Here is a 26,163-nt window from a genome sequence, read left to right as displayed (position 1 = left end):
GACAGCTTTTTGTATCCTTCCCCTGAACAACTATGTTGAATAATCTTTGTTTTCAGATCATTTGACAGTTGTTTTGAGGAGCCCATGATGCCACTCTTCGGAGGAGATTCAAACAGGAGAACAACTTGCAAGTGGCCACTTTAAGTAGCTTTTCTCATGATTGCATACACCTGGCTATGAAGTTCAAAGCTCAATGAGGTTACAAAACCAAAAAAAGTGCTTTAGTAAGTCAGTAAAAAGTAGGTAGGAGTATTTAAAACAAGAAAATGATAAGGGTGCCCATACTTATGCACCTGTCAAATTTGTTTGAATGCAGATTGCACATTTTCTATTAGTACAATAAACCTCATTTCAAGGCAGAAACATTACTGTGTCCAACAGTTATTATATATATGAAACTGAAATAGCTGTTGCAAAAAAAACAATTTTTATAAAACATTAAGCTTAAGATTAATAGGGGTGCCCAAACTTTTTCATATGACTGTAGCTTTGCAGCTCTTGCTTCTCCCTGTATGCCATTGCTCCTGGTCTCCTGACTGTACAGATAGCTACAGCCGGCCATATTTACTTGTATGGGGGTGTGCTGCAGCGCCCCTGCATGGTGGGTGGCCAGGACATGCCTGTGCAGGGAATCTCTGTGAAAGGGCTGCACAGCTGTATGAACCCCTTGGCTCATTAATTCTCAGAATCGGTAGTGGTCCCAGAGGTCAGTCTCCCACCTATCACTTACCGATGGCACATCCTAGCAATATGCAATCATTTTATGAGCTTCAGGCCCATACCTCTTAAAAATAAATAGTACAAGAAAATCCGTTCCATTTTGATTATTTTGGGGGGGAGGGGAGAGTTGAGTACCAGTCTGCGTGGAGCCCACCTCCAGCAGGGGTACTGTCCCAACTTTTTGTGCGAGTTAGTAATGAAGTTAAATTATTTAGACACATAAAATGTATTAATGGATATCTCACAAATTTGCCATTTAGGATCGGAGGAGAAGTGAAGGACAACCCCACTGGCAATAGATGGGTATAGCTAGACTACCCCTGGGCAAAACTTAGGGGACCTTGTTACCAGACAGCAGTGGTCAGGTATCTGCATGGCATCATGGATGGATAGATAGATAGATAGATAGATAGATAGATAGATAGATAGATAGATAATAGATAGATAGATAGATAGATAATAGAGAGATAGATAATAGAGAGATAGATAGATAATAGATAATAGAGAGATAGATAGATAATAGAGAGATAGATAGATAGATGATAGATAGATAGATAGATAGATAGATAGATAGATAGATAGATACAGAGATAGGTAGATAGATAATAGAGAGATAGATAATAGAGAGATAGATAATAGATAGATAATAGAGAGATAGATATATAATAGATAGATAGATAGATAGATAGATAATAGATATAGATAATAGAGAGATAGATGATAGATAGATAGATAGATAGATAGATAGATAGATAGATAGATAATAGAGAGATAGATAGATAAATAGATAGATGATAGATAATAGATAGATAGATAGATAGATAGATAGATAGATAATAGATAGATAAATAGGTGCATAAGTGTTGTAGATATCGGTGGAAGGTCTGACGGTTTGTAGCCCAGCAGTCGATTGTATAAAGAGGCCAATGAGCCGCGTATCTCTTACCTGTGCTCAGGTAGCTCAGCGCTTTGGTTCTTATCTCTGGGGTAAGCTGATTCGTTTTATTAAGATACTCCAGAATATAGATATTAGGAGTGAACAGGACCATGTTTTGTTCTCCACATCCAAATGGCAGCTGGAGAAGGTTCCCCAAATTCTGCATTGAATTTCCCATGATATCCCCTAAAAGAAAAGACACATTTATCATTTCCAAAGGGTTGTATCAACTGGGTTCAAATGAGTCATTAAAAGACAATCATTTGATATGTAAGAATCGGAGATCAGATGTGTCTGTTGGGACATGATGGGGAGATGTTACTGACCAGAAATCCTCACTTAAATGGAGACTTTAGCCAAGACACAGGTCTCGCAACCAAAGAACGCTAAGTGTCAATGCTACACCGCATCGTAAGGCAAATGGACGGGGTCGCATTGCAATCCCGAGGTACTGCGACAAGCAAGTCGCAAAATATCCGACGTGGTTGGAGTTTTTTTGCAGTGCAAACCCATTCACTGATATTGCACTGTGATGTAGCAGCGACACCTAGCAAACTTTGGCGCCGTGTAGCCCCGGCCTAAAGGTGACCATACACCTAGAATAACTGCTGGCTGAACAAGCTTATTCAGCCAACAGCTATGCCTCCCGACCAACCAATACACATGTTCAGCTGCGTTGTTTATTTTCAATGGGAAGATGGGAGTAAGGCTAGGTTCACATTGTGTTAGGGCAATCCGTTTAGCGCTAGCGCTTGCGGATTGCGCTAACGCAATGTTCTTGTAGGGGCCGCGTTTAGGGGTCGCGCTAACGTCCCCGCTCTCGCAGATCCCCGATCTGCGAGAGCGGGGAACGGACCTCGGGCGCGCCGCGGACGCTGCAAGCAGCGTCCGAGGCGCGCTTCAAAAGAATGGCACATCGCTAGTGCGAGCCGAAAAAGGCACGCGCTAGTGATGCGCTACAGGCGAAATTTACATTGCTGTCAATGGGTGCGCTAACGGACCCGTTGCACGGCGTTAATTGCGACATTTTCGCCGTGCAACGCTGTCCGTTAGCGATCACCCACTAACGCAATGTGAACCTAGCCTAAGACATTGTCACACACCTGCGAAAAATAGGGATTGAACATATTGATATTCAACATGCCCGATCCTGCTTAATCCCATGTACATAATCTAGATGTCTGGTCCCACTCAAATTGATGCGTAATGTATGTTGTGCCTTAAGTTTTGAAAACTGTTTCCATATGTCATACCCTTATGTAGAGGACTCTGTTTGTGATTTATACTACTGGGGACAACACTGAAACTTACCAATAGCAGAGAAGTAAGCGCGAGGAGAACCTTCCACCACTTGTCCTGGAAGTTGTAGTGAGATCTGCTCAGAAGTCTCAGCGCCTAAGTAAAAGATTTAGTAAAAGTTATTTTATAGAACTTTTTATTACTTTAGAGATCACAGTGTAAAAGGACCTGTTTTAGTAGTAAAAAGTTTTACACAACTAGAGAACGCAGATCTGAAATGCCTCGTCAGGATGGAACATTGGCTGGACATGTAAGCCACTGATCCAACAGAGAAGGAATAAAGCAGTGGCACATCCAGTGCCGGGTTACCAATTAGGCATAGTAAGGTGCCACATCTTTTGCGTAATGAATGAAAAAAAATATTAATTTGATATTGAAAGAAATTCAGAATCTCATTGACGGCCCAGCTGGCTGACATTGGGGGCCAACTAGTGCAACAGAGCTCCAATGTGAACATTACAGCAAGGGACAGTGAAATGATGTTTCAGCTGTTGTCAGGTATATTCCAGAATTCACGAGTGGTAGAGGAAGGGAATCTATGGGATCGGATGTGGCAACTCTGTGACTGGCCAGAACGGGGAATGGAGGAGCGGACAGTGGCCGCAAGTTCTCACCGATTCTAGACCATAATAGAATATTCATGAGCAGAAGCTTCGGGAACCCGAGGTCAACCTTAGTTAATGTCCTTTTCTGGGTTATAATGAAATTTGATGAACTTAATTTTTGTTCTGTTTAATAAAATGTAATTTGCATGTTAAAATTGTTGTTGGTAATTTTAGTTTATTCGGAAATAATTTGCTGGGGAGGGGAGGAAAAGATTTTGACTACCCAAGGGCCTCCATGACTTGATGCATATAAGTGGCCATCACTCAATTCTAATGAGACATTTCAGAGCTTCATTTTCCAGAATCGTTCACGAAGACAGAGTAATTAGCAAGTAATCACCTATCCTGAGATGGGACAACACCCTTAAATCAATGTTGATTTTCCAATAATTATCTAAAATTCTCAACAAGTTTATACCTGCAAATTATTTACCTTTTCCACAAATCATGACATTCTGGGTTACTTCTTTTTCTATGCCCTCTGGCTACAATTACAAAAATAGAAAAAAAGTGTATATATTTTATATACACATACATAGAATAATTTTTACAATTCTTTGCTTCAATAATTTAATCCTATAAATTGATTGTTTTAACATTTAGGGACCAATTTTATTTTTATTATTTTGTGCCTTCGTTGGTCTAGTTTTTGGTGTTTATTTGTCTCTTTTCCTTTGTGCCATATTCTGTTTTTAGCTCTTTTTTAAAGTCTATTTTATGTGTGTTTGAATATATATACAGTATATATGTCTATAGCTGACGGGTTTTGAGGTCTACAGAAGTTTTCGGATGATTAAATCAATTGCTACTTTTTAAATAGTCCAAAAATTTGTTGTAAACGTCTTCTTTTGGAATCATTTTTGCACGCCAGATAGTTTTTCAAAATTTTATGATACACATCACTTATTTTATGTCTTTTATTATTTGGCGGAGATGTGTGTGAAATGTGGTGACTCTTCATTTGCTATTATGTATTACTAATGAGCTTTTTCCATAAGTCAGATTTGATGTTTTTGTGTAGTTTTGTGTGTTTCTTGACTTTTTCGTTTGCACCCAATTGATTATTCTATTTGTGCCTTTTTTGAAGACTCTTTTATGTGCTCTGGGTTTTTCTTTCCAGCTTTGTTTAGCAATTCCAGATCTTTTAGGCCGATTTATCAATTGCTTTTAAAAAAAGTCTCAAAATTTGGATCAATTTCACTTCAGGTTTATTTACGCCAGAATTTTTTTGATTCAACTTTTACGACTTTTGGCAGCAAAAGTCATATCATAAAAAAGGAAAGTAACAAAAAACGCAGATGATGATTCAGAGCCTAAATGAACACCACGTCTGAGCATTTGGTGTACAGTATACATTGGGAGCTTTATTTGACATATACTTTAGTGCCCCCCATAGGGCCCCATTCACCATAGTATGTTCTTTTATCTTCTGTCTGTATACCAGATGAGTTGCTTTGATCACCTTTTGGACTTTGGAATGTTTTAAAAACCTTTGAATAAACCTCAGAATTTTAGGAGCTGGAATTTCTTTTCTTTTTGCTTAGATTAACACATGTGGTCACACGGTTTCCTTGCTCCTGCACGCCTAGAGCCGACCAGGTGAGCTGGTTTAAATTTTTCCATGTATCTTGTCATATTGTACATGCCGTCCGTGATCTAGAGACGGAGAAGCTGAGCAGATTGATATATAGTTTTGTGAGAAAAGTTTCCATTTCCATATATATTTTATTCATTGAAATCCCAGGAGTTTGCATGTATAGGAGTCCAGTGGGCGGTCCTACTCAGTGACTGACAGCTCTCTGTGCATGCACATACAGGAAAGACTGTCAGTCACTGAATAGGACCGCCCACTGGATTCCTATACATACAAAAACCAGAGATATCAATTAACATAATATAAGCTTTACTGAAAATTTTCCCACAAAAAAGAAAGTCAATCTGATTAGTCCCTCCCACTCTATAACATCCCGCCTGCAGATCACATACAAGTCATCACATGACAAGTTCCCTTTAAGCACCTAAAAATATTTATCATTAATTAATTATTTATATAATTTCATATATAGCAGGCCTAGATTTTCTCAATATATATATATATAATTTCTTACATATTTTTTTTACATCTTAAAATTTTTTAGGTGCCTAATTGCTATTTTTTTTTTTTACACGCCGCTTCTTTTTTGTTATACATGTTCTATTATTTTGGTGTGTGGCAATTAAAAATACTAAATCTGTTTGCACAATATTCAGTCAATTTCTTTATGTTTGTGTCTATGATCTTTGATGCACTCAGTCACCTCCACTAAAATAGATTTAATAACGGTGTCCTTCCTGCCTTGTGCCGGAGCCACAATCTCATTGCCACACAGGCCTTCTCCGGGCAGAGTCTGCGCACTCACTGAAAAGGTCACTTCCCCTGAAATAAAGAGAACAAGTGAGTCGAGTGGGTTATTAACCCATATTAATATTTTACAGTGTGGGATCGGACTAGATCTTTCTGAGAAAATTTATAGAAACATGAAAACATATCATGTACAATGAAACCTTAGGATCTGGAGCTGCACATCAGAAAAGACAAGAACGATATCATTTCAAAAAAGCCCAAGTTTTTAAAATTGTATGTATAAATTACACTACCACCTTACACCTCTGGGGTCGTGGAGTAGGGTATGTTGTCCCCATGTGTGTGTTTGTTTCTTCTGGATTTTCCATCTTTCTCACCCCCTAAGACTAAGTTCAGATGATCGCTGAACTCTGCGGATCAATCACATCCATAATTTGCTCAGATCGCAGCTCTGAATGCTCGTCTGCATATCGGAAAGGTACAGGACCTGCCCACAAAATTACATGCCCTAGTCAGGCCAAACTAGCGCATGCTGCAATTTTTTCTACAGGGACTAGTCCATAGGATAACAGCGGTCCCTGTATGGTTCGTTGTGCACACAACAGCAAATGGCCCGAAAATACACATATATAGCATGTATAAGGGAATATAACCCCATTTTAAGATCCGCTACGAACAGGAACTGATGTAAGTGAATTACAAAAATAAGCTGGTGCCCAAAAAAATAAAAAAATGTCACCTAGAGAAGTTAGTGTCACCTCCCAGGACACGGTCACTCTGCTATTTGCTTCTACGCAGAAATCGTCTTTGTCGGTGAATAGATTTTTTGCTGTGAACTCATCAGATTTTTCCAAATTGACGTTTATCTAGAATATAAAAGAAGACAGTAGTTGAGTAGACCTAGAAGACATTAAAGGGATCAGGACTACTGATGAGCGAACGTGCTCAGGTAACATCTAATCCGAGCATGCTCGGGTGTTATCTGAGCATCTGGGCGTGCTCATATATTATGTCCGAGTCCCAGCAGCTGCATGATTTGCGGCTGTTAGACAGACAAATAGGCGATCCCCACGTGTTCAGGCTGTCTAACATCCGCAAATCATGCAGCCGTGAGGACTCGGACCACATCGGTCTCCAGTTGTTTTCCATGCCGAAGATTAAGAGCCCAATTTCATGGTAAGCTGGTTTGTTCTTCTTCTACATACATTGTCCACTTACCCTTATGGTTTGCTTCAGATAATTAAAAACAGTGGCTTTCAAAGTGAATGCCTCGCCCCGGATGGCTGAGAATGGTAAAGTGGTGTCCAGGAAGAAAGGCTGGAAAGTTACAAATGACGTTGGCTCTACGAGACCAAACCCCTCCTCCTCGGATGTACAGAACATGCCAACTTTCCATGTGGTGATACTGTCGGGCACGGTCAGCTTTAGATTAGAGTGTCCGATGGAGCTATGGAGAAATAACAGTACATCCTGTTCATCAATATGACGCACAAACCTCAGACTGTTTCAGAAAAGCTTCATGTTTGTTGCAGATGTAACTTGGCATGGGGTGAGGTACTTGTGTTCCACACCCCGGCATGCTACATGAAAATGCGGGTAGGTACTGGCTGGATGTGTGGAGTTTGTCCAGGGGGCGCTATACCCTTGCAGGCCACATGATCCCACTGACTTCGGCTGGCCAAGACCAGATGTTGAAAAGTTCAATGATTGAGACCACCGCTTAACAAGGAATGTCTTTTACTGAACAATGGCTTGGTGGGAATTATATACATTAGATAGCGGGTACATAACTTCATGAATGTTTCTCTTAATACATGGAACATCTTCATACACATATTCTCTATCTTTTTTACTTAGTCCTCTGTCTTCGTCACCACCTAGCATGGCACTTCAGGAACTTCCCTTCTCCCGAACAATGGTACTACAGCCAGTAAGGGAGAGTCCTGCACTTTCAACCTGTGGTTTCTACTTCAGCCCTCCATTTTCTCCTTAAGAGATCTGCCTGGCCACTATGGCCATTACTCAGCTTCTCTGCTGACCAACTCCTTGGAACTACTGGCCACGTGGGCACTCTCTTCGTCTCACTTTCCCTGTTCTGTTCCGTCCTGTTACCTTCTGGACTTGCAAGATCGGTATTATGTTGCTAGGTTTTCTGGCCCAGTTACCATCTCTAATAAATCATTCACTTCATCTATCACTTTTCCTCATCTCTACTCTGAATCTTGTATCTGTTGCCTCAGTCTGCGCTCACGTCAGGGACACCTACTTCATGAGGCTCTGCTCTATGGTCACACCATAGGTCTGCTCCATCGCGTGCTGGGCCCTATCTGACTTCCTGACAGTAAACTGTCTCTGTCAAATTTACTCTGGGCTAGTGCCAACTATGAACCGTAAGTCTCCCTACTGTTGGGCAAACTACAAAATCGTCACTAATAACACATGTCACAATACACATTACAACAACCTATGTGTCATCAAGGGAGAACGTGGGCAACACTTCCATCTTTCACAGGCTTCACCTTCAGCATTGCAAAAGGTGAAATATAGAGGATAAATTCACATTCCTGGGCTCCCACTATGTTCACAAACCTTACGTTGCCTGTATACAAGGGAGTCCAAATCACAGTATCAAGTCTGAACAGGCACAAATAGGGGGAGCCACGGTCAAGTGGGGCAGCCACATATCCCATATCTAGGGAGCAAACCCCCTTTGGCTAGGCATTACCAGCCTAGCTATTTTTCTAAGGTCTCACAGGTTTATGCTGGTGTGGCCTCGGATAATTATACCGTTTGGTATTCCCGACCTATGCACATGATATACAGGTCAATTTGATCCACCTTCCATTTCACATTTTTTGGACAGATTTATACCATGGAGTACTTGTGTATAATAGTTGTGGGCCATTCAGATGCATTATTCTGTATAGGTGTACTGGATTGATCTGCTTTTCTCTGGACAGATCTACTGTTGTGAACTATACTTCTTGGCTCCCTCTTGTGGTCACTAGTGATTTGGCACTTGGATTGTCTTTTACCAGGTTGGTACTCACCTGCTTCGTTAGGCCTGGGGTGTTGCTATTTAAACTTCCTGGATTCTCAGTCCAGTGCCTGGCATCGTTGTAATCAGTTCATTTCTGTTTGCTCCTGTCTTCAGGTCCTGGTTCTTTGCAAGATAAGCTAAGTCCTGCTTTCTTATTTTTTGTTATTTTGCTTTGTTCATATTTTTGTCCAGCTTGTACAAAATGTGATTCCTGATATTGCTGGAAGCTCTAGGGGGCTGATATTCTTCCCCCTCACCGTTAGTCGGTTTGGGGGTTCTTGGATATTCAGCGTGGATATTTTGCAGGGTTTTTTGCTGACCATATAAGTCATCTTACTATTTTCTGCTATTAGTCAGTGGGCCTCTCTTTGCTAAAATCTAGTTCATTCTTACGTTTGTCTTTTCTTCTTACCTCACCGTTATTATTTGTTGGGGGCTTGTATTACTTTGGGGTCTTTTCTCTGGAGGCAAGAGAGGTCTTATTTTCCCTGATAGGGTTAGTTAGTTCTCCGGCTGGCGCGAGACGTCTAGGATCAACGTAGGCACGTTCCCCGGCTACTGTTAGTGTTTGTGCTAGGATCAGGTATATGGTCAGCCTAGTTACCACGTCCCTATGAGCTGGTATTTATGTTTGCAGACTTTTTGCTGTAATCTCTGAGATCCTTGCCATTGGGATCATAACAGTATGCCAGGCCATGAATAGTTAATGCATTGCAGAAGTGGGATTAAAAGAAAAGGAGTTCTGAGGTTTTTTTCTTTTCTCCTCTTTCTTCCTTCCCCTTTTTCTCAGAGTGGCTGTAAGCTTTGCTGCAGACATGAATGTTCAGACCTTGATTACTAGTGTGGATCAGCTTGCTGCACGAGTGCAGAGCATTCAGGATTTTGTTGTTAGCAGTCCTATGTCAGAGCCTAAGATACCTATTCCTGAGCTGTTCTCTGGAGATCGATTTAAATTTAGGAATTTTAGGAATAATTGTAAATTGTTTCTATCTTTGAAACCTCGTTCGTCTGGAGATTCAGCTCAGCAAGTTAAAATTGTTATCTCCTTTTTGCGTGGCGACCCTCAGGATTGGGCTTTCTCGTTAGCGCCAGGAGATCCGGCATTGGCGGATGTTGATGCGTTTTTTCTGGCGCTCGGATTGCTTTATGAGGAGCCTAATCTTGAAATTCAGGCAGAAAAAGCTCTACTGGCTATCTCTCAGGGCCAGGATGAAGCCGAAGTGTATTGCCAAAAATTTCGGAAATGGTCCGTGCTTACTCAATGGAATGAATGTGCTCTGGCCGCAAATTTCAGAAATGGCCTTTCTGAAGCCATTAAGAATGTGATGGTGGGTTTCACAGTTCCTACAAGTTTGAATGATTCTATGGCGCTGGCTATTCAGATTGATCGGCGTTTGCGGGAGCGCAAATCCGCTAATCCTCTGGCGGTGTTGTCTGAACAGACACCTGTTTCAATGCAATGTGATAGAATCCTGACTAGAACCGAACGACAAAATCATAGACGACAGAATGGGCTGTGTTTTTATTGTGGTGATTCTACACATGTTATATCAGCATGCTCTAAGCACCTAACCAAGGTTGTCAGTCCTGTCTCCATTGGTAATTTGCAGCCTAAATTTATTTTGTCTGTGACTTTAATTTGTTCATTGTCTTCCTACCCTGTTATGGCGTTTGTGGATTCAGGTGCTGCCCTGAGTCTTATGGACTTGTCGTTTGCCAAGCGCTGCGGTTTTGTCCTGGAGCCTTTAAAAATTCCTATTCCTCTCAGAAGAATTGATGCTACGCCACTGGCGGAAAATAAACCGCAGTTTTGGACACAAGTGACCATGTGCATGACTCCTGAACATCGGGAGGTGATTCGTTTTCTTGTTCTGCATAAAATGAATGATTTGGTCGTGTTAGGTCTGCCATGGTTACAGACCCATAATCCTGTTTTGGATTGGAAGGCTATGTCGGTGTCGAGTTGGGGTTGTCAGGGAATTCATTGCGATTCTCCGCCGGTGTCTATTGCTACTTCTACTCCTTCAGAGGTTCCTGAGTATTTGTGTGACTATCAGGATGTATTCAGTGAGTCCAGGTCCAGTGATCTTCCTCCTCATAGGGACTGTGACTGCACTATAGATTTGATTCCTGGCAGTAAATTTCCTAAGGGACGATTATTTAATTTGTCTGTACCCGAGCATGCCGCGATGCGTTCTTATGTCAAGGAGTCTTTGGAGAAGGGACATATTCGTCCATCCTCTTCCCCTCTTGGTGAGGGATTCTTTTTTGTGGCCAAGAAGGACGGGTCTTTGAGACCTTGTATAGACTATCGGCTTCTGAATAAAATCACTGTTAAGTTTCAGTATCCTTTGCCACTATTCTCAGACTTGTTTGCTCGGATTAAGGGTGCCAAGTGGTTCACCAAGATAGATCTTCGTGGTGTGTACAACCTTGTGCGCATTAGGCAGGGAGATGAATGGAAAACTGCATTCAATACGCCCGAAGGTCATTTTGAATACTTGGTGATGCCCTTTGGGCTCTCTAATGCTCCTTCAGTGTTTCAGTCTTTTATGCATGATATCTTCCGGAAGTATCTGGATAAATTTATGATTGTTTATCTGGATGATATTCTGGTTTTCTCGGATGATTGGGATTCTCATGTAAGGCAGGTCAGGATGGTGTTTCAGGTTTTGCGTGATAATGCTTTGTTTGTGAAGGGCTCAAAGTGTCTCTTTGGAGTGCAGAAGGTTTCCTTTTTGGGTTTTATTTTCTCCCCTTCTGCTGTGGAGATGGACCCAGTCAAGGTCCGAGCTATTCATGATTGGACTCAGCCCACGTCTGTTAAGAGTCTTCAGAAGTTCTTGGGGTTTGCTAATTTCTACCGTCGCTTTATCGCTAATTTTTCTAGCGTTGTTAAACCTTTGACGGATATGACCAAGAAAGGTTCTGATGTGGCTAATTGGGCCCCTGCAGCCGTGGAGGCCTTCCAGGAGCTGAAGCGCCGGTTTACTTCGGCGCCTGTTTTGTGCCAGCCTGATGTCTCACTTCCCTTTCAGGTTGAAGTGGATGCTTCTGAGATCGGTGCTGGGGCTGTTTTGTCGCAGAGAGGCTCTGGTTGCTCTGTGATGAGACCATGTGCCTTATTCTCTAGGAAGTTTTCACCTGCTGAGCGGAACTATGATGTTGGTAATCGGGAGTTGTTGGCCATGAAGTGGGCATTTGAGGAGTGGCGTCATTGGCTCGAGGGAGCTAAGCATCGTGTGGTGGTCTTGACTGATCACAAAAATCTGATGTATCTCGAGTCTGCTAAGCGCCTGAATCCTAGAAAGGCTCGTTGGTAGTGTTGAGCATTCCGATACCGCAAGTATCGGGTATCGGCCGATATTTGCTGTATCGGAATTCCGATACCGAGATCCGATACTTTTGTGGTATCGGGTATCGGTATCGAAACAACATTAATGTAAAAATGTGTAAAAGAGAGAATTAAAATAAAAAATATTGCTATACTCACCTCTCCGACGCAGCCTGCACCTTACCGAGGGAAGCGGCAGCGTTCTTTGTTTAAAATTCGCGCTTTTCTTTCCTTACGTGAAGTCCCGGCTTTGTGATTGGTTGCGTCGCAGTCACATGGGCGACGCAACCAATCACAGCAAGCCGTGACGTAATTTCAGGTCCTTAAGGATTTTAAAATTACGTCCCAGCTTTGTGATTGGTTGCGTCGCAGTCACATGGGCGACGCAACCAATCACAAGCCGTGACGTCACGGGAGGCTGGACACGCGCGCATTTTAAAATGCGCACTTGTCCAGCCTCCCGTGACGTCCCGGCTTGTGATTGGTTGCGTCGCGATCAACCAATCACAAGCCGGGAGGCTGGACACGCGCGCATTTTAAAATGCGCGCTTGTCCAACCTCCCGTGACGTCCCGGCTTGTGATTGGTTGCTTCGCGATCAACCAATCACAAGCCGGGAGGCTGGACACGCGCGCATTTTAAAATGCGCGCTTGTCCAACCTCCCGTGACTTCCCGGCTTGTGATTGGTTGCTTCGCGGTCAACCAATCACAAGCCGGGAGGCTGGACACGCGCGCATTTTAAAATGCGCGCGTGTCCAGCCTCCCGGCTTGTGATTGGTTGACCGCGAAGCAACCAATCACAAGCCGGGACGTCACGGGAGGTTGGTCAAGCGCGCATTTTAAAATGCGCGCGTGTCCAGCCTCCCGGCTTGTGATTGGTTGATCGCGAAGCAACCAATCACAAGCCGGGACGTCACGGGAGGTTGGACAAGCGCGCATTTTAAAATGCGCGCGTGTCCAGCCTCCCGGCTTGTGATTGGTTGATCGCGACGCAACCAATCACAAGCCGGGACGTCACGGGAGGCTGGACAAGCGCGCATTTTAAAATGCGCGCGTGTCCAGCCTCCCGTGACGTCACGGCTTGTGATTGGTTGCGTCGCCCATGTGACTGCGACGCAACCAATCACAAAGCCGGGACTTAATTTCAGGTCCTTAAGGATTTTAAAATTACGTCCCAGCTTTGTGATTGGTTGCGTCGCAGTCACATGGGCGACGCAACCAATCACAAGCCGTGACGTCACGGGAGGCTGGACACGCGCGCATTTTAAAATGCGCACTTGTCCAGCCTCCCGTGACGTCCCGGCTTGTGATTGGTTGCGTCGCGATCAACCAATCACAAGCCGGGAGGCTGGACACGCGCGCATTTTAAAATGCGCGCTTGTCCAACCTCCCGTGACGTCCCGGCTTGTGATTGGTTGCTTCGCGATCAACCAATCACAAGCCGGGAGGCTGGACACGCGCGCATTTTAAAATGCGCGCTTGTCCAACCTCCCGTGACTTCCCGGCTTGTGATTGGTTGCTTCGCGGTCAACCAATCACAAGCCGGGAGGCTGGACACGCGCGCATTTTAAAATGCGCGCGTGTCCAGCCTCCCGGCTTGTGATTGGTTGACCGCGAAGCAACCAATCACAAGCCGGGACGTCACGGGAGGTTGGTCAAGCGCGCATTTTAAAATGCGCGCGTGTCCAGCCTCCCGGCTTGTGATTGGTTGATCGCGAAGCAACCAATCACAAGCCGGGACGTCACGGGAGGTTGGACAAGCGCGCATTTTAAAATGCGCGCGTGTCCAGCCTCCCGGCTTGTGATTGGTTGATCGCGACGCAACCAATCACAAGCCGGGACGTCACGGGAGGCTGGACAAGCGCGCATTTTAAAATGCGCGCGTGTCCAGCCTCCCGTGACGTCACGGCTTGTGATTGGTTGCGTCGCCCATGTGACTGCGACGCAACCAATCACAAAGCCGGGACTTCACGTAAGGAAAGAAAAGCGCGAATTTTAAACAAAGAACGCTGCCGCTTCCCTCGGTAAGGTGCAGGCTGCGTCGGAGAGGTGAGTATAGCAATATTTTTTATTTTAATTCTCTCTTTTACACATTAATATGGATCCCAGGGCCTGAAGGAGAGTTTCCTCTCCTTCAGACCCTGAGAACCATCAGGAATACCGTCCGATACTTGAGTCCCATTGACTTGTATTGGTATCGGGTATCGGTATCGGATTGGATCCGATACTTTGCCGGTATCGGCCGATACTTTCCGATACCGATACTTTCAAGTATCGGACGGTATCGCTCAACACTACTCGTTGGTCATTGTTTTTCTCTCGTTTTGACTTTGTGGTCTCGTACCTGCCTGGTTCGAAGAATGTTAAGGCTGATGCTCTTTCTAGGAGCTTTGTGCCTGACTCTCCTGGAGTCTCGGAGCCAGCTGGTATTCTTAAAGAGGGAGTAATCGTGTCGGCCATATCTCCTGATGTGCGACGTGTGTTGCAGAGATTTCAGGCTGGTAGACCTGACTCTTGTCCACCCGACAGACTGTTTGTTCCTGATAAATGGACCAGCAAAGTCATTTCCGAGGTTCATTCCTCGGTGTTGGCAGGGCATCCGGGAATTTTTGGTACCCGAGATTTGGTGGCTAGGTCCTTTTGGTGGCCTTCCTTGTCACGGGATGTGCGGTCATTTGTGCAGTCCTGTGGGACTTGTGCTCGGGCTAAGCCTTGTTGTTCTCGTGCTAGCGGGTTGCTTCTGCCCTTGCCCGTCCCGAAGAGGCCTTGGACACACATTTCCATGGATTTCATTTCTGATCTTCCGGTGTCTCAAGGAATGTCTGTCATCTGGGTGGTGTGTGATCGTTTTTCCAAGATGGTCCATTTGGTACCCTTGCCTAAGTTGCCTTCCTCTTCCGATCTGGTTCCTTTGTTTTTTCAGAATGTGGTTCGTTTACACGGCATTCCGGAGAATATCGTGTCCGACAGAGGATCCCAGTTTGTGTCCAGATTCTGGCGATCTTTTTGTGCTAAAATGGGCATTGATTTGTCGTTTTCATCTGCCTTCCATCCTCAGACTAATGGTCAAACGGAGCGAACTAATCAGACACTGGAGGCTTATTTGAGATGTTTTGTTTCTGCGGACCAGGATGATTGGGTGACCTTCTTGCCATTGGCGGAGTTTGCCCTTAATAATCGGGCTAGTTCCGCTACTTTGGTTTCGCCATTCTTCTGCAACTCTGGTTTTCATCCTCGTTTCTCCTCGGGTCATGTTGAGTCTTCTGACTGTCCTGGGGTGGATTCCGTGGTGGATAGGTTGCAGCGGATTTGGAATCATGTGGTGGACAACTTGAAGTTGTCACAGGAGAAGGCTCAGCGTTTTGCCAACCGCCGCCGCGGTGTGGGCCCCCGACTTCGTGTTGGGGATTTGGTTTGGTTGTCTTCTCGGTATGTCCCTCTGAAGGTTTCCTCTCCTAAGTTTAAGCCTCGCTTTATTGGTCCTTATAAAATTTTGGAAGTTCTTAACCCGGTTTCTTTTCGTTTGGATCTTCCGGTGTCATTTGCCATTCACAACGTGTTCCACAGGTCTTTGTTGCGGCGGTACGTTGTGCCTGTGGTTCCTGCTGTTGAGCCTCCTGCTCCGGTGTTGGTTGAGGGTGAGTTGGAGTACGTGGTAGAGAAGATCTTGGATTCTCGTCTCTCTAGACGGAGGCTTCAGTATTTGGTCAAATGGAAGGGCTATGGTCAGGAGGATAATTCCTGGGTGGCCGCCTCTGATGTTCATGCGGCCGATTTGGTTCATGCCTTCCACGCTGCTCATCCTGGTCGCCCTGGTGGTCTTGGTGAGGGTTCGGTGACCCCTCCTTAAAGGGGGGGTACTGTTGTGAACTATACTTCTTGGCTCCCTCTTGTGGTCACTAGTGATTTGGCACTTGGATTGTCTTTTACCAGGTTGGTACTCACCTGCTTCGTTAGGCCTGGGGTGTTGCTATTTAAACTTCCTGGATTCTCAGTCCAGTGCCTGGCATCGTTGTAATCAGTTCATTTCTGTTTGCTCCTGTCTTCAGGTCCTGGTTCTTTGCAAGATAAGCTAAGTCCTGCTTTCTTATTTTTTGTTATTTTGCTTTGTTCATATTTTTGTCCAGCTTGTACAAAATGTGATTCCTGATATTGCTGGAAGCTCTAGGGGGCTGATATTCTTCCCCCTCACCGTTAGTCGGTTTGGGGGTTCTTGGATATTCAGCGTGGATATTTTGCAGGGTTTTTTGCTGACCATATAAGTCATCTTACTATTTTCTGCTATTAGTCAGTGGGCCTCTCTTTGCTAAAATCTAGTTCATTCTTACGTTTGTCTTTTCCTCTTACCTCACCGTTATTATTTGTTGGGGGCTTGTATTACTTTGGGGTCTTTTCTCTGGAGGCAAGAGAGGTCTTATTTTCCCTGATAGGGTTAGTTAGTTCTCCGGCTGGCGCGAGACGTCTAGGATCAACGTAGGCACGTTCCCCGGCTACTGTTAGTGTTTGTGCTAGGATCAGGTATATGGTCAGCCTAGTTACCACGTCCCTATGAGCTGGTATTTATGTTTGCAGACTTTTTGCTGTAATCTCTGAGATCCTTGCCATTGGGATCATAACAATCTACATAATTTAGTATATGTGTAAATCAGCTGTAGGTCACCCAGATGCACTCTCTGACTTTACTCTCTTACTGCACGGAATTTCTTTAGTGTTTTTAAATAGTATTAAATAAATAATTGTTTAAAGGGTTTATATCTTGACTCCAAAAATGACTTTTAACCCCAAAATACATACATTTATGTAATAAATAAATGAATGTCCCTTTAGGGATTTTTTTTTTTTTTTAAATTTACCTCTGTGGGATTTTTCACTATGGATGACAGTCAACTTGGTCCCAATAAACTTCTATGGAAATCTCATGCAACTTGTGTCTCAAGAAGCCCCAAAAATGTTTTTGGTAGGGAGATCAGCAATATCCAAAATTCCACTTTAGCTTCCTGTACTCTAAATACTTACTCAATCTCAATCAAGTCCCACAACCAGGTTTCAGGGAACATCTTCCTCACAGTTTCTATAACGTCATCAACAATTAATGTGTGATCGATGCTCGTTAGGGCCATTGGTACACTCATTCCTCGATGCATGTAAGCAACCTCCGGAGATCCTGAGTATGTAATGATTGATGTCATAGGTCAATTAAGTCACTAAATCTGCGTCACATCTGGATGCAACCTTATTACTATAGCTAATCAAAAACTAATATTATTTCCCAAAAATCAGACTAAGGGCACCAACAGACGGCTGTATTTCTCTTGTGAGGAACGGATCACAGTACACGGACTGGCCAGGCACCTCTCCTGACCTGAGCGTGACAGCGTGATGTATTTCTATGCAGCTGTAACGCTCAGCTCAGGAGAGGCGACGGTCAGTCCGAGGATTGCAATATGAGTCACTTGCTATATACTGTACAGGAACCATTGCATAGCTGTTAAATAGTGATATGACTTCAATCTCCTTCTATTAAAGCACCATTATATATATGAGAAAGGATAACATTTTTTCATTTTACTCTATGAGACATCTTGGCCCCTCAAATGGACATTAGAGGAAAAAAATGCTGCTTTTCTACAAAATAGATTTTGAATATTTATAACTAAAAAAAAAGAAATTGGAATCAGAAATGTTTAACACTGCTTTTGATACCTTCTATTTGAGACAGAGTGACATTGGTCTGGCAACAATTTCCAATGTCCATATAATTTGGAACTTCTTTCCCCAAACTACCCCTTATATAATCTTCTTAAAGTATGTGCACTCAGAGTCTATTTGCAGAGTTTTTGGAACAGAAACAATCAGAAAACTCCCAATTTTTTTAAGAGTTTTGAAAATTTGGAAAAGGATTTGGACAGTTTTTGCTTCAAAAACTCTTCGAAAAACTCTTTCTGCATATAGTCTAAGCCGAGAATCAATCATGCATTGTTAGTAGCAGATATCTGTTGTGCCCAAACCAGGAATGTTTCCAAAAAGAAAGAAAAGCATAGAGTTGAAGAAAAAGATGTAAGCTGCCCCTGTATGGCATGAATCCCTGCCCCTGTATGGTAGCCGGGCCAGGGCAGTCTATAGATCTGTGGCCGACATCCTCTGCCCGGCATTCTGAGACCTTTGACATTTATCAAGAATTGTCCCTAGACTTCACGATATGTCATGAAGTCATAGGCCAAGGAAGTCAGAACTGAATTCTGCCCTGACCCAGCTACAATGGAGGGCAGAACTGGACGTCAGACCAGGGCAGTGCAAATCTTATTTGCTCAACTCTAGCATAGAGGAAATACAAATATGTCTCCCATTTGTATGAATTCCTGTGTTTGGCACAAAAAACTGCATCAAAAACTGCATGTGTGATTTCTTCCTAAAATCTGCAACACAGATTTTAACTTTGCAGCATGTCAGTGTATGCTGCACATTTACATAGCAATTTTCGCCCTTGGCAATGCATAGAATGAAATGAATGGCACATTTGCAAAAAAAGCAATGAAAAACGTGCATGTAAGTGGATTGTTTTGTGCACACAATTTTTTCATTCAGCATGTGGATTAATATTGAAAAAATAAATACCATGAAAATCCATATCATAAGCAACATCCGTGCAGATAACTGGGATTCTGACCAACATGTTTGTGGCGACTTTCAGGCCCAGACTCTAAAAATAAATAAAATTAATTTATTCAGCAGGATATAGGAAAGAGGACTGACATAGAGGACATAATTATTTACTCAAGAAAGAGACAAGATTGATTTGATGTGTGTAAAAGCTTCATAGATGGTATGATTCTGCTTAACCAGAACCTCTATTTTGGTTTAATTATTTTCTACATAGGATAATGGTTTACATCAACTAGAGGATCTGAGGAGAGGAAGTGGTACATGACATATGTATTCAAAGGCAACCAATAGGACAATGCTAGTTTTAATCCCCGCCCCCGAGGTTCTGCACAGGGCATAACACTATGATTTGCCCATTTTATTCTGACCCATACTGTATATAAAAACTCAAATATATGTACAAAACAAAATATTGTCCCAAAGTAAATACTAACCTGTAAGATGGTATAGGTGTCAGTGTCCCAGTTAGGCGTGGATGGTCTATAATATACTCCATTCATAAAGATAGGATCTAACTTTAAGCAAGGATCCTCCCGCTCTTCTTCTAAGTAATGTTCCCCATGATTGTAACCAGACAGATCAGTAATTGGCAGCAGATCATATATCTGAACAGTAAGACCAAAAGGGCAAAACAGACTGAAATGGCAATTTGTATAATATTAGCTCAATCAATCTCGATTAGGAATTTTTCGTACCGTTTTTGCTGACAGTTCGGCCTCAGGTTTCAGCAGTGACACACTGACGTCTACAGCCCGCAGTGCGCAAAGAGAGTTAGGCTGAGCAAAGAGGGTGAGATCGACCTGTGATCCTGGAAGAGCTTCAGTGGCAGACAAAGAGAGTTTCACCTGGATGTAGACAACAGAGAGTTAAGCCCACGACAAAGGCTCTGGTCCAGCTTTGCGTTTTCATGCTGCCTTTTCATGTTAAGTGAATGTACCAGAACCTATGCCTAAGTTGTCTTTATGTTCCTGAATTCTGATCTCATTTTAGGTCCCTGCCTGTAGCAAGTCATAGTCAGTCATAAAGAAGCCAGGTGAGTCACTGAGCCGTCGTTCCGTCCTGCCACCGGGGATTTATTTTTCCGTGAGGAGTATGATGAAGACCTGAGCACCAGCACTCTCACGCATCAGTGGATTAGATCTGTAGGTGTTCACACATCTTACCTTGTTTGTAAAACACTTCTCTATTTTGACGCTGACGCTATCCGCTATGACCTCGCCACTTTCCAGAACAAGGTATACCAACAGCCTTGTCAGGGGTGCCGTGTTAACATTTACAGAAAGAGTAAATGTGAAGTGTCCGTGTGATTCTATGAAAGAAGATGTGAGAAGAGATGAGCAATTTGATATGCACTGCCCTGGTCTGGTCCGCTTTGGCAGGCGGTCTTCACTTATACCGAGAATCCTCTGCCCGGCATTCCGGAGACTTCTGGTGTTAACTAGGCACCACAACGACATGAAGGCACAGTTCGAAACATGTCATGATGTTGCAAGGCCTAGTAAGCGCCAGAGGGTCCGAGGATGCTGGGCCAAAGATATTTGGTGCAGAAGTGAAGACCGGCTACCATAGAGGACAGGACTAGATTCCCAGCTTTAGATGTGAATAAAGACACAAATACAGCAATATCTATTCAATTGGCCGACAGCTGTTCTTCCCCGTGTCTATTCAATAGGGCAATGGAAATAAGCCACTGCTAGAGTCTTCCGACAGCTTATCTCACATGGGAACAAATGATAGGTCATGTTAAAATGAACATGCCTTATGCTTCTTTGCCCTACCATCTACCATCAGGTGAGAGTTTAAGGACTTCTTCATGTACTTGCATTAGTCGGCTGCCCCCCTAAACTCAGTAGCTTCAGACCACTTCTACTGTGTATGCTAAACATTCCTATTTCAACAACTAAAGTGTATGAGAAACCTGTGACACCCCCTTTATAGCTAGTGAGAGAGATATCTAATATGACCAATCCTGTCTTCCTGTGAAGCTTGGCAGCTGCTCACTCCCATTTATTAAAAAATATGCACACTTGGTCGATCCAAGCTAGCATGGAGGAGTTTGGAGAAGTAGCTGCCATTCGTTCCTCTCATAGCTATGCGAGATGTAAAGGTTTCATTCATTTTCTGAACTGGATTGTCCTGGATTTACAGTACTGGTATTTGGATAAGTCTATGGACCCTGTTCTATGATTAGATTGCAGTAACTCTTTTAACCATAAAGATGTGCAATCGCAGTGGGACGTTATATAGCAATGGATTATGTAACCCACCTTGATCTGAAGTTAATTTCACTTCATTCTTTCCAAAGTCGACAATTTGTCCTTTTGTCATCACCTGAGCATAGAAAAGATAACTAGTATAATATACAGCCAAACTGCATGTACAGAATATACTGGATACGTTTGGTTAGCAATAAACCTTAACACTTTCTGGTTCCAAAAAGGTGTTATATCTTCTTAATGAAATACTAAATAAAATACCGCCTCCAATGCAAATGAATGGAACCTTACTAGAGTCTCTCCTGCAAGAGATGTTAATTGGAGCTGCTTTGCCCTCCTTTGTTATGTATTTCAAAATACTATTCCTAAACCAGACATCTGTCACGTCCTCCTGGGAGATCTGGGGTTAGAAAGTCACTACCTATTGTGAATCGCAGATCTTCCATTTAGCCAATGTGTTTGTGTTTCATATTAAATGGATTTCATTTCCTTTGGTGCTGAAGAAGTTAACAACCCTTTCTATGCTGGTTAGAAACTTGCAGTTCCATCTCAAAGCTGTTCCTGATCTGGTCATTTCCTCTCCCTATAAAATCTGGTCACACCTCCTCTTCCTTGCTTTGCTTCCTAGCTTCTTGGAGACGCTGTGCTGAATTGAATATTGTTGTTGCTACTGGAGATTGCTGCGTGCTGTTTTTGGGTGTACGCTTTTCTCATTGTCCTATTCCCATTTGGTTGGTACATTCCTATCCCTCCTTATACACATCTCGACCTTTGGTGAGTGTTTTTGCATGCTTGTTTCTTTCTGTTATCCCTGTCTGTCTTATGCGTCAATACACTAGCATTATGTCCCAGGCCTCCTGGGGGAGGGGCAGAGGACAGCTCATGGAATATTGGGAGAACGGTAAGACTGGTGGCTCAAACCTCATCACCTTTAGAGTTACCTTTGAGAGAAAAGGTAATTAGGGCCACAGTCCTAGGGACTGTTCAGGTCCCTTTTCCCTAATCATGTACAGTCACTGCGTGAGAACACCCACTTACATATCTACAGCTAGATAAACACCTGCCAAGTGTAGACTCTAATCCAGTCAATGTGATTTTGCATTATTGTATGGATCAATTTGAATATCAGCTCCTAATAGCACCTCCAAAGCAATTGAATAAAGCGTAAGCAAAGTCTCACCTGCAAGAGATGCCATCTGAAGCTACTTTGCCCTCCCTTATTGGATATTTAAAAAGATACTATTCCTAAACCAGGCACCCCCTTTCAAAGCCTGGCTGGCTGGCTGGATAAACACCTACCAAGTGTTGGAATACAACGCCAGATACGTTCCCAACCCCTTCAGGAGTCAAAGCGTAGAATACTGTAAATTTCTCATCATTTTCACAGCTAAGAGTCCTGTATATGGGCTGGATCTTTACATAGCTCTTAGTCCGGGAGTAGAAATGTTGGGCAGTATGTATGGCGTCCTCATAAACCGGTAACAATGTGGATTGAGTGTAGCATCGTTCTGTTGTCTTGTAAACGGCCTGTGTATCCAAAATATAAAATCTTACTATTATCTGTTTTAAAATAGTATGGTATATATTCTATGAGATTCTAATCCTCGTATGACTGATACTCCTCACCCTTAGATTGATAGAGGATGAAGGAAATTTGTTGGTGTTGATAGAAAAATCTGCAGTTCCATCAGGTCCGGTGGTGGAGGTGAAGTTTTTATTAGAACCTACGAAGACGGTCACATTCTTATTTGGGATGGGTTTGCCAGAGGCATCTTCTAGGAAAATCTGCACAAATGTATAAGAAACATAAATAGTGGTTCTTGCCAAAACTCAAAGGAGCAGAACATGCCATAAGTCAGACCTGTCCCAGACATCTTCTCATCTCACCTGTCCAGAGTAGGGAATACCCTTCTTAAAGTGGGAATCCATTTGTCGGAATGACACTTTAGAAATAATCTTCTTAATTTCGGACGTTCCCTCCCCCGTCAGCACAACTCCTGCAGTATAAATCCCACGTTAAATTGTTTTGAAGTCTCCACTATTTCCTGTTTTATATTTGCCCTCTTCTTTTATCTCACCTGTCCCTTCCTCTGTTATTTTAGCGCTTGCAATAAGCTTCATCTCATATCCAGAACGTTTCATCTGGAAGATTTTGGTCTTTACTACTTCTGAGAAACATCCATTTTTATCAGCCTGAAAAAGAAGTAAATCCTTAAAAAAAATTGTCACGGTAACCATTTTCAACGGTCAATATATAATGCCAAGGGCAATTATCTGACAAATCTACAATAACACAGAAGGACCCCATTAGCTATATTGGGTTATCGCAGTTCATACTATACTACTTTTGCCAAGGAAATATGGAAATGTTTCACAGAGACCCCGATCGTGTCATTTATGCCCCATACTGTCTTGTACTCACTTGATGTGACAGGTCTTCACATACACTTCTTTCTTCTAGATGGCAGGAAGAATAACTGTTGGAGAACTTTCTGCAGACCTGGACATCGATTTTCCCTGCAACTGGTTTTCCATAAGTGTACCTGATTAAAAAGCCATATTTTACATTTTGTCTTCAATATGAAATGGATTTGACATAAGAAACACAATACAGATAGCAAATCATGAGGAAATCATGACTTAAAGGGGATCAGTCACCAGACCGAACATGGACAATTTTTGCTCTTATTTTATTCCCGCCGTACCCCAGAGTATTCAACTTTTCATTTTTTAATAATCTGCCATATGAATCCAGAGATATGGGCCTTTTAATTTAGTGTTAATTTTTATGGCCTCTTCCCAAGAGTCGTGGGTCACAGGGTAATTCTGCAGAGCAGCCCTAAGACACGCCCCCAGAAAATCCTGTGAGCCACGCCCCCTAAGTAAAGTCCATAAAAATCAGCACTAAATATAAAAGCCCATATCTCTGGAACCATAAGGCGGATTTAAAAAAAAAATTAAAAAAGGAATACTCAAGAGAACGGCAGGAAAAAAATATGAGCAAAAATTGGCTATTTATGACCTGGTGACAGGTCTGCTTTAACTGCAGGTATATTAGTAATATTACTAAAAGAATGGATGCTAAAATGGCTGGAACGAGGGGTATAATGTATTGGGTGTCATTCAGGGAGACGGCACAATTTATGGTGTAAAAAAAATAAGTCTTGCTCTGAATTTAAAGTGCATTTGTCAGCTAAATATGATGTGCTATGTAGGGGCAGCAGATTACAGCTATAGGTCCACGCTAGGAGAAAAAGACATGTTCAAATTTTTCCAAAAATAGTTGAGCCTGCTGCATTGATAAGGTTCTCCCATACCTCAGGAATGATACATGGCGGACTATCATGAGCTGGACACATAATAATAATGCTGAGGACACATAGGCTCAGGAGCCACTGGTCTAACGATGCATGTGTTAGATCACTGCTCTATTTGTGCCCACTACAGAGGATGCTACCATGTTCTCCTGGGACGCAGGTCATTGGAGGTGGTGGGGCATTCAGCATCTGCCTGTTTTCAGTACCTCCATATGTTTACTTCATTTTTAGCTTCATATTTTAGGCATGTCACTGCTGGCAGCCGAACTCAGGACCAGGGGCATGGAAGGCAGAACCTCTGTCAGTGAGCCCTAGGCTGCATTGTGGTGTGTGAGAACATTTTCTCTGCCTAATAATCTAAATTTTTCTTGCTTTGAACGCAGATTGTACTGGTATAATATACAGATGTACCTCTTTATGCCAGTACAAAAAATAAAAAGTAAAAAATTCTGAGAGTTTTACATTTATTGAAAGATAATGGTGCAAAAACAATTACAAAAATAGCAGCAATAATTGTTTGTTTAAAAAAAAACAAACAAAACAGGTGTAAATGGCATGGGCATGTTTGGTACCGCTGTAATCATAACAACCCGCACAATACAGTGATCAGTAATTGGTGATTGGTTAATGGCGTAAATAAAAAGGGCACAATTGTTTCTCTGTGATTAATGCTTAATAAAAGTTGATGTAATTTTGACACGTAATAGCAAAATCGGGAATAAATTATACCATGTACAGCTCATCACAAAAACAGCTCAAGTAGCGAACTTTGCGGAAAAATAAAAAAAGCTATGGCTGTGTGATGCATGCATGCCCGTGTGGGTATACGCGAGAGGGGCATGAAGGGGTACCCCGGCACACATCCTACATAGAGGCCCTTTGTTTTCAGTGTCTGCTCTTGCTCAAAACTACAAGTCCACTGAATTATTTCAGAATTCCTTAGGTAGAGAATAGTGATGAGTATTTGTGACTGCTCGGAGATTTAGTTTTCGTCTCCTCAACTGCATGATTTGCGACTGCTAAACAGGCTGAATACATGCTGGGATTCCCAAATAACAGGGCAACCCCCACATGTACTCAGGCTGGCTAGTAGCTGTAAATCATGCAGTTGAGGCGATAAAGACGAAATCTCCGGGCACTCACAAATACTCGAAGACCCCCCGAGCAACGAGTATACTCGCTCATCACTAGTAGAGAACTTACTTGCCACATACTGTCACCTGAACTTCCTCATCTAGAATGGTAATGACTGAGGGGACTGTCACCTTCACCTCATATTTGGGTAGCACTGCAAAAAATTGTAAATATTAGTTATACACTGCGGCTTCCACATGTCATTACTTTATTTCTACCACTGAAAGTCTGATATTATGGGAATATTCATGAAATTTCAAAAGCTGCGTAAAAATTATGAATTAGTGAGAGTAATCTGTTGTGAATGTGATCTTTCCATACACCGATAGAAGAAAGAGAAATACCATATTCTTCCACGGTGAAGTGTTGTTGGATTTGTGGGCCCCTTTGCCTCTGAGCAACCAGTTTATATGTTCCCAATCGAGGCTCGGAGGTGAGAAGGAAGGACTCCTGAGCAATGCCTTTCTTCGTCTCCACATCCAGCCACTGGGCAATGCGATTTCTCTGAGGATCCTGAAAGAAGAAAATACCTTTTATAAAATTATCTCTTCAAT

At 42.8% G+C, this 26,163-nt stretch overlaps 1 protein-coding gene across 1 annotated transcript in view; it reads right to left on the bottom strand.

Annotated features, from left to right (window-relative positions):
* The window catches only part of A2M (alpha-2-macroglobulin), an 82,377-nt gene that overhangs the window by 38,140 nt on the left and 18,074 nt on the right, over positions 1-26,163 (bottom strand). The window contains exons 6-24 of the mRNA XM_077258511.1: positions 25,954-26,122; positions 25,679-25,763; positions 23,581-23,701; positions 23,237-23,351; positions 23,046-23,155; positions 22,785-22,943; positions 22,458-22,685; positions 21,210-21,273; positions 20,106-20,251; positions 19,638-19,787; positions 19,377-19,547; positions 18,895-18,979; positions 17,296-17,443; positions 7,124-7,352; positions 6,645-6,771; positions 5,859-5,977; positions 3,995-4,046; positions 2,969-3,052; positions 1,667-1,843 (exon numbers count right to left, since the gene is read on the bottom strand). Of these exons, the coding sequence (XP_077114626.1) occupies positions 1,667-1,843; positions 2,969-3,052; positions 3,995-4,046; positions 5,859-5,977; positions 6,645-6,771; positions 7,124-7,352; positions 17,296-17,443; positions 18,895-18,979; positions 19,377-19,547; positions 19,638-19,787; positions 20,106-20,251; positions 21,210-21,273; positions 22,458-22,685; positions 22,785-22,943; positions 23,046-23,155; positions 23,237-23,351; positions 23,581-23,701; positions 25,679-25,763; positions 25,954-26,122 (2,539 nt within the window). The remainder of the gene's footprint in view (positions 1-1,666; positions 1,844-2,968; positions 3,053-3,994; positions 4,047-5,858; positions 5,978-6,644; positions 6,772-7,123; positions 7,353-17,295; positions 17,444-18,894; positions 18,980-19,376; positions 19,548-19,637; positions 19,788-20,105; positions 20,252-21,209; positions 21,274-22,457; positions 22,686-22,784; positions 22,944-23,045; positions 23,156-23,236; positions 23,352-23,580; positions 23,702-25,678; positions 25,764-25,953; positions 26,123-26,163) is intronic.

This window comes from Ranitomeya variabilis, chromosome 4 (genome assembly GCF_051348905.1).
Source record: "Ranitomeya variabilis isolate aRanVar5 chromosome 4, aRanVar5.hap1, whole genome shotgun sequence".
NCBI classification, from domain to species: domain Eukaryota; kingdom Metazoa; phylum Chordata; class Amphibia; order Anura; family Dendrobatidae; genus Ranitomeya; species Ranitomeya variabilis.
This window is presented reverse-complemented; position numbering and strand designations above follow the sequence as displayed.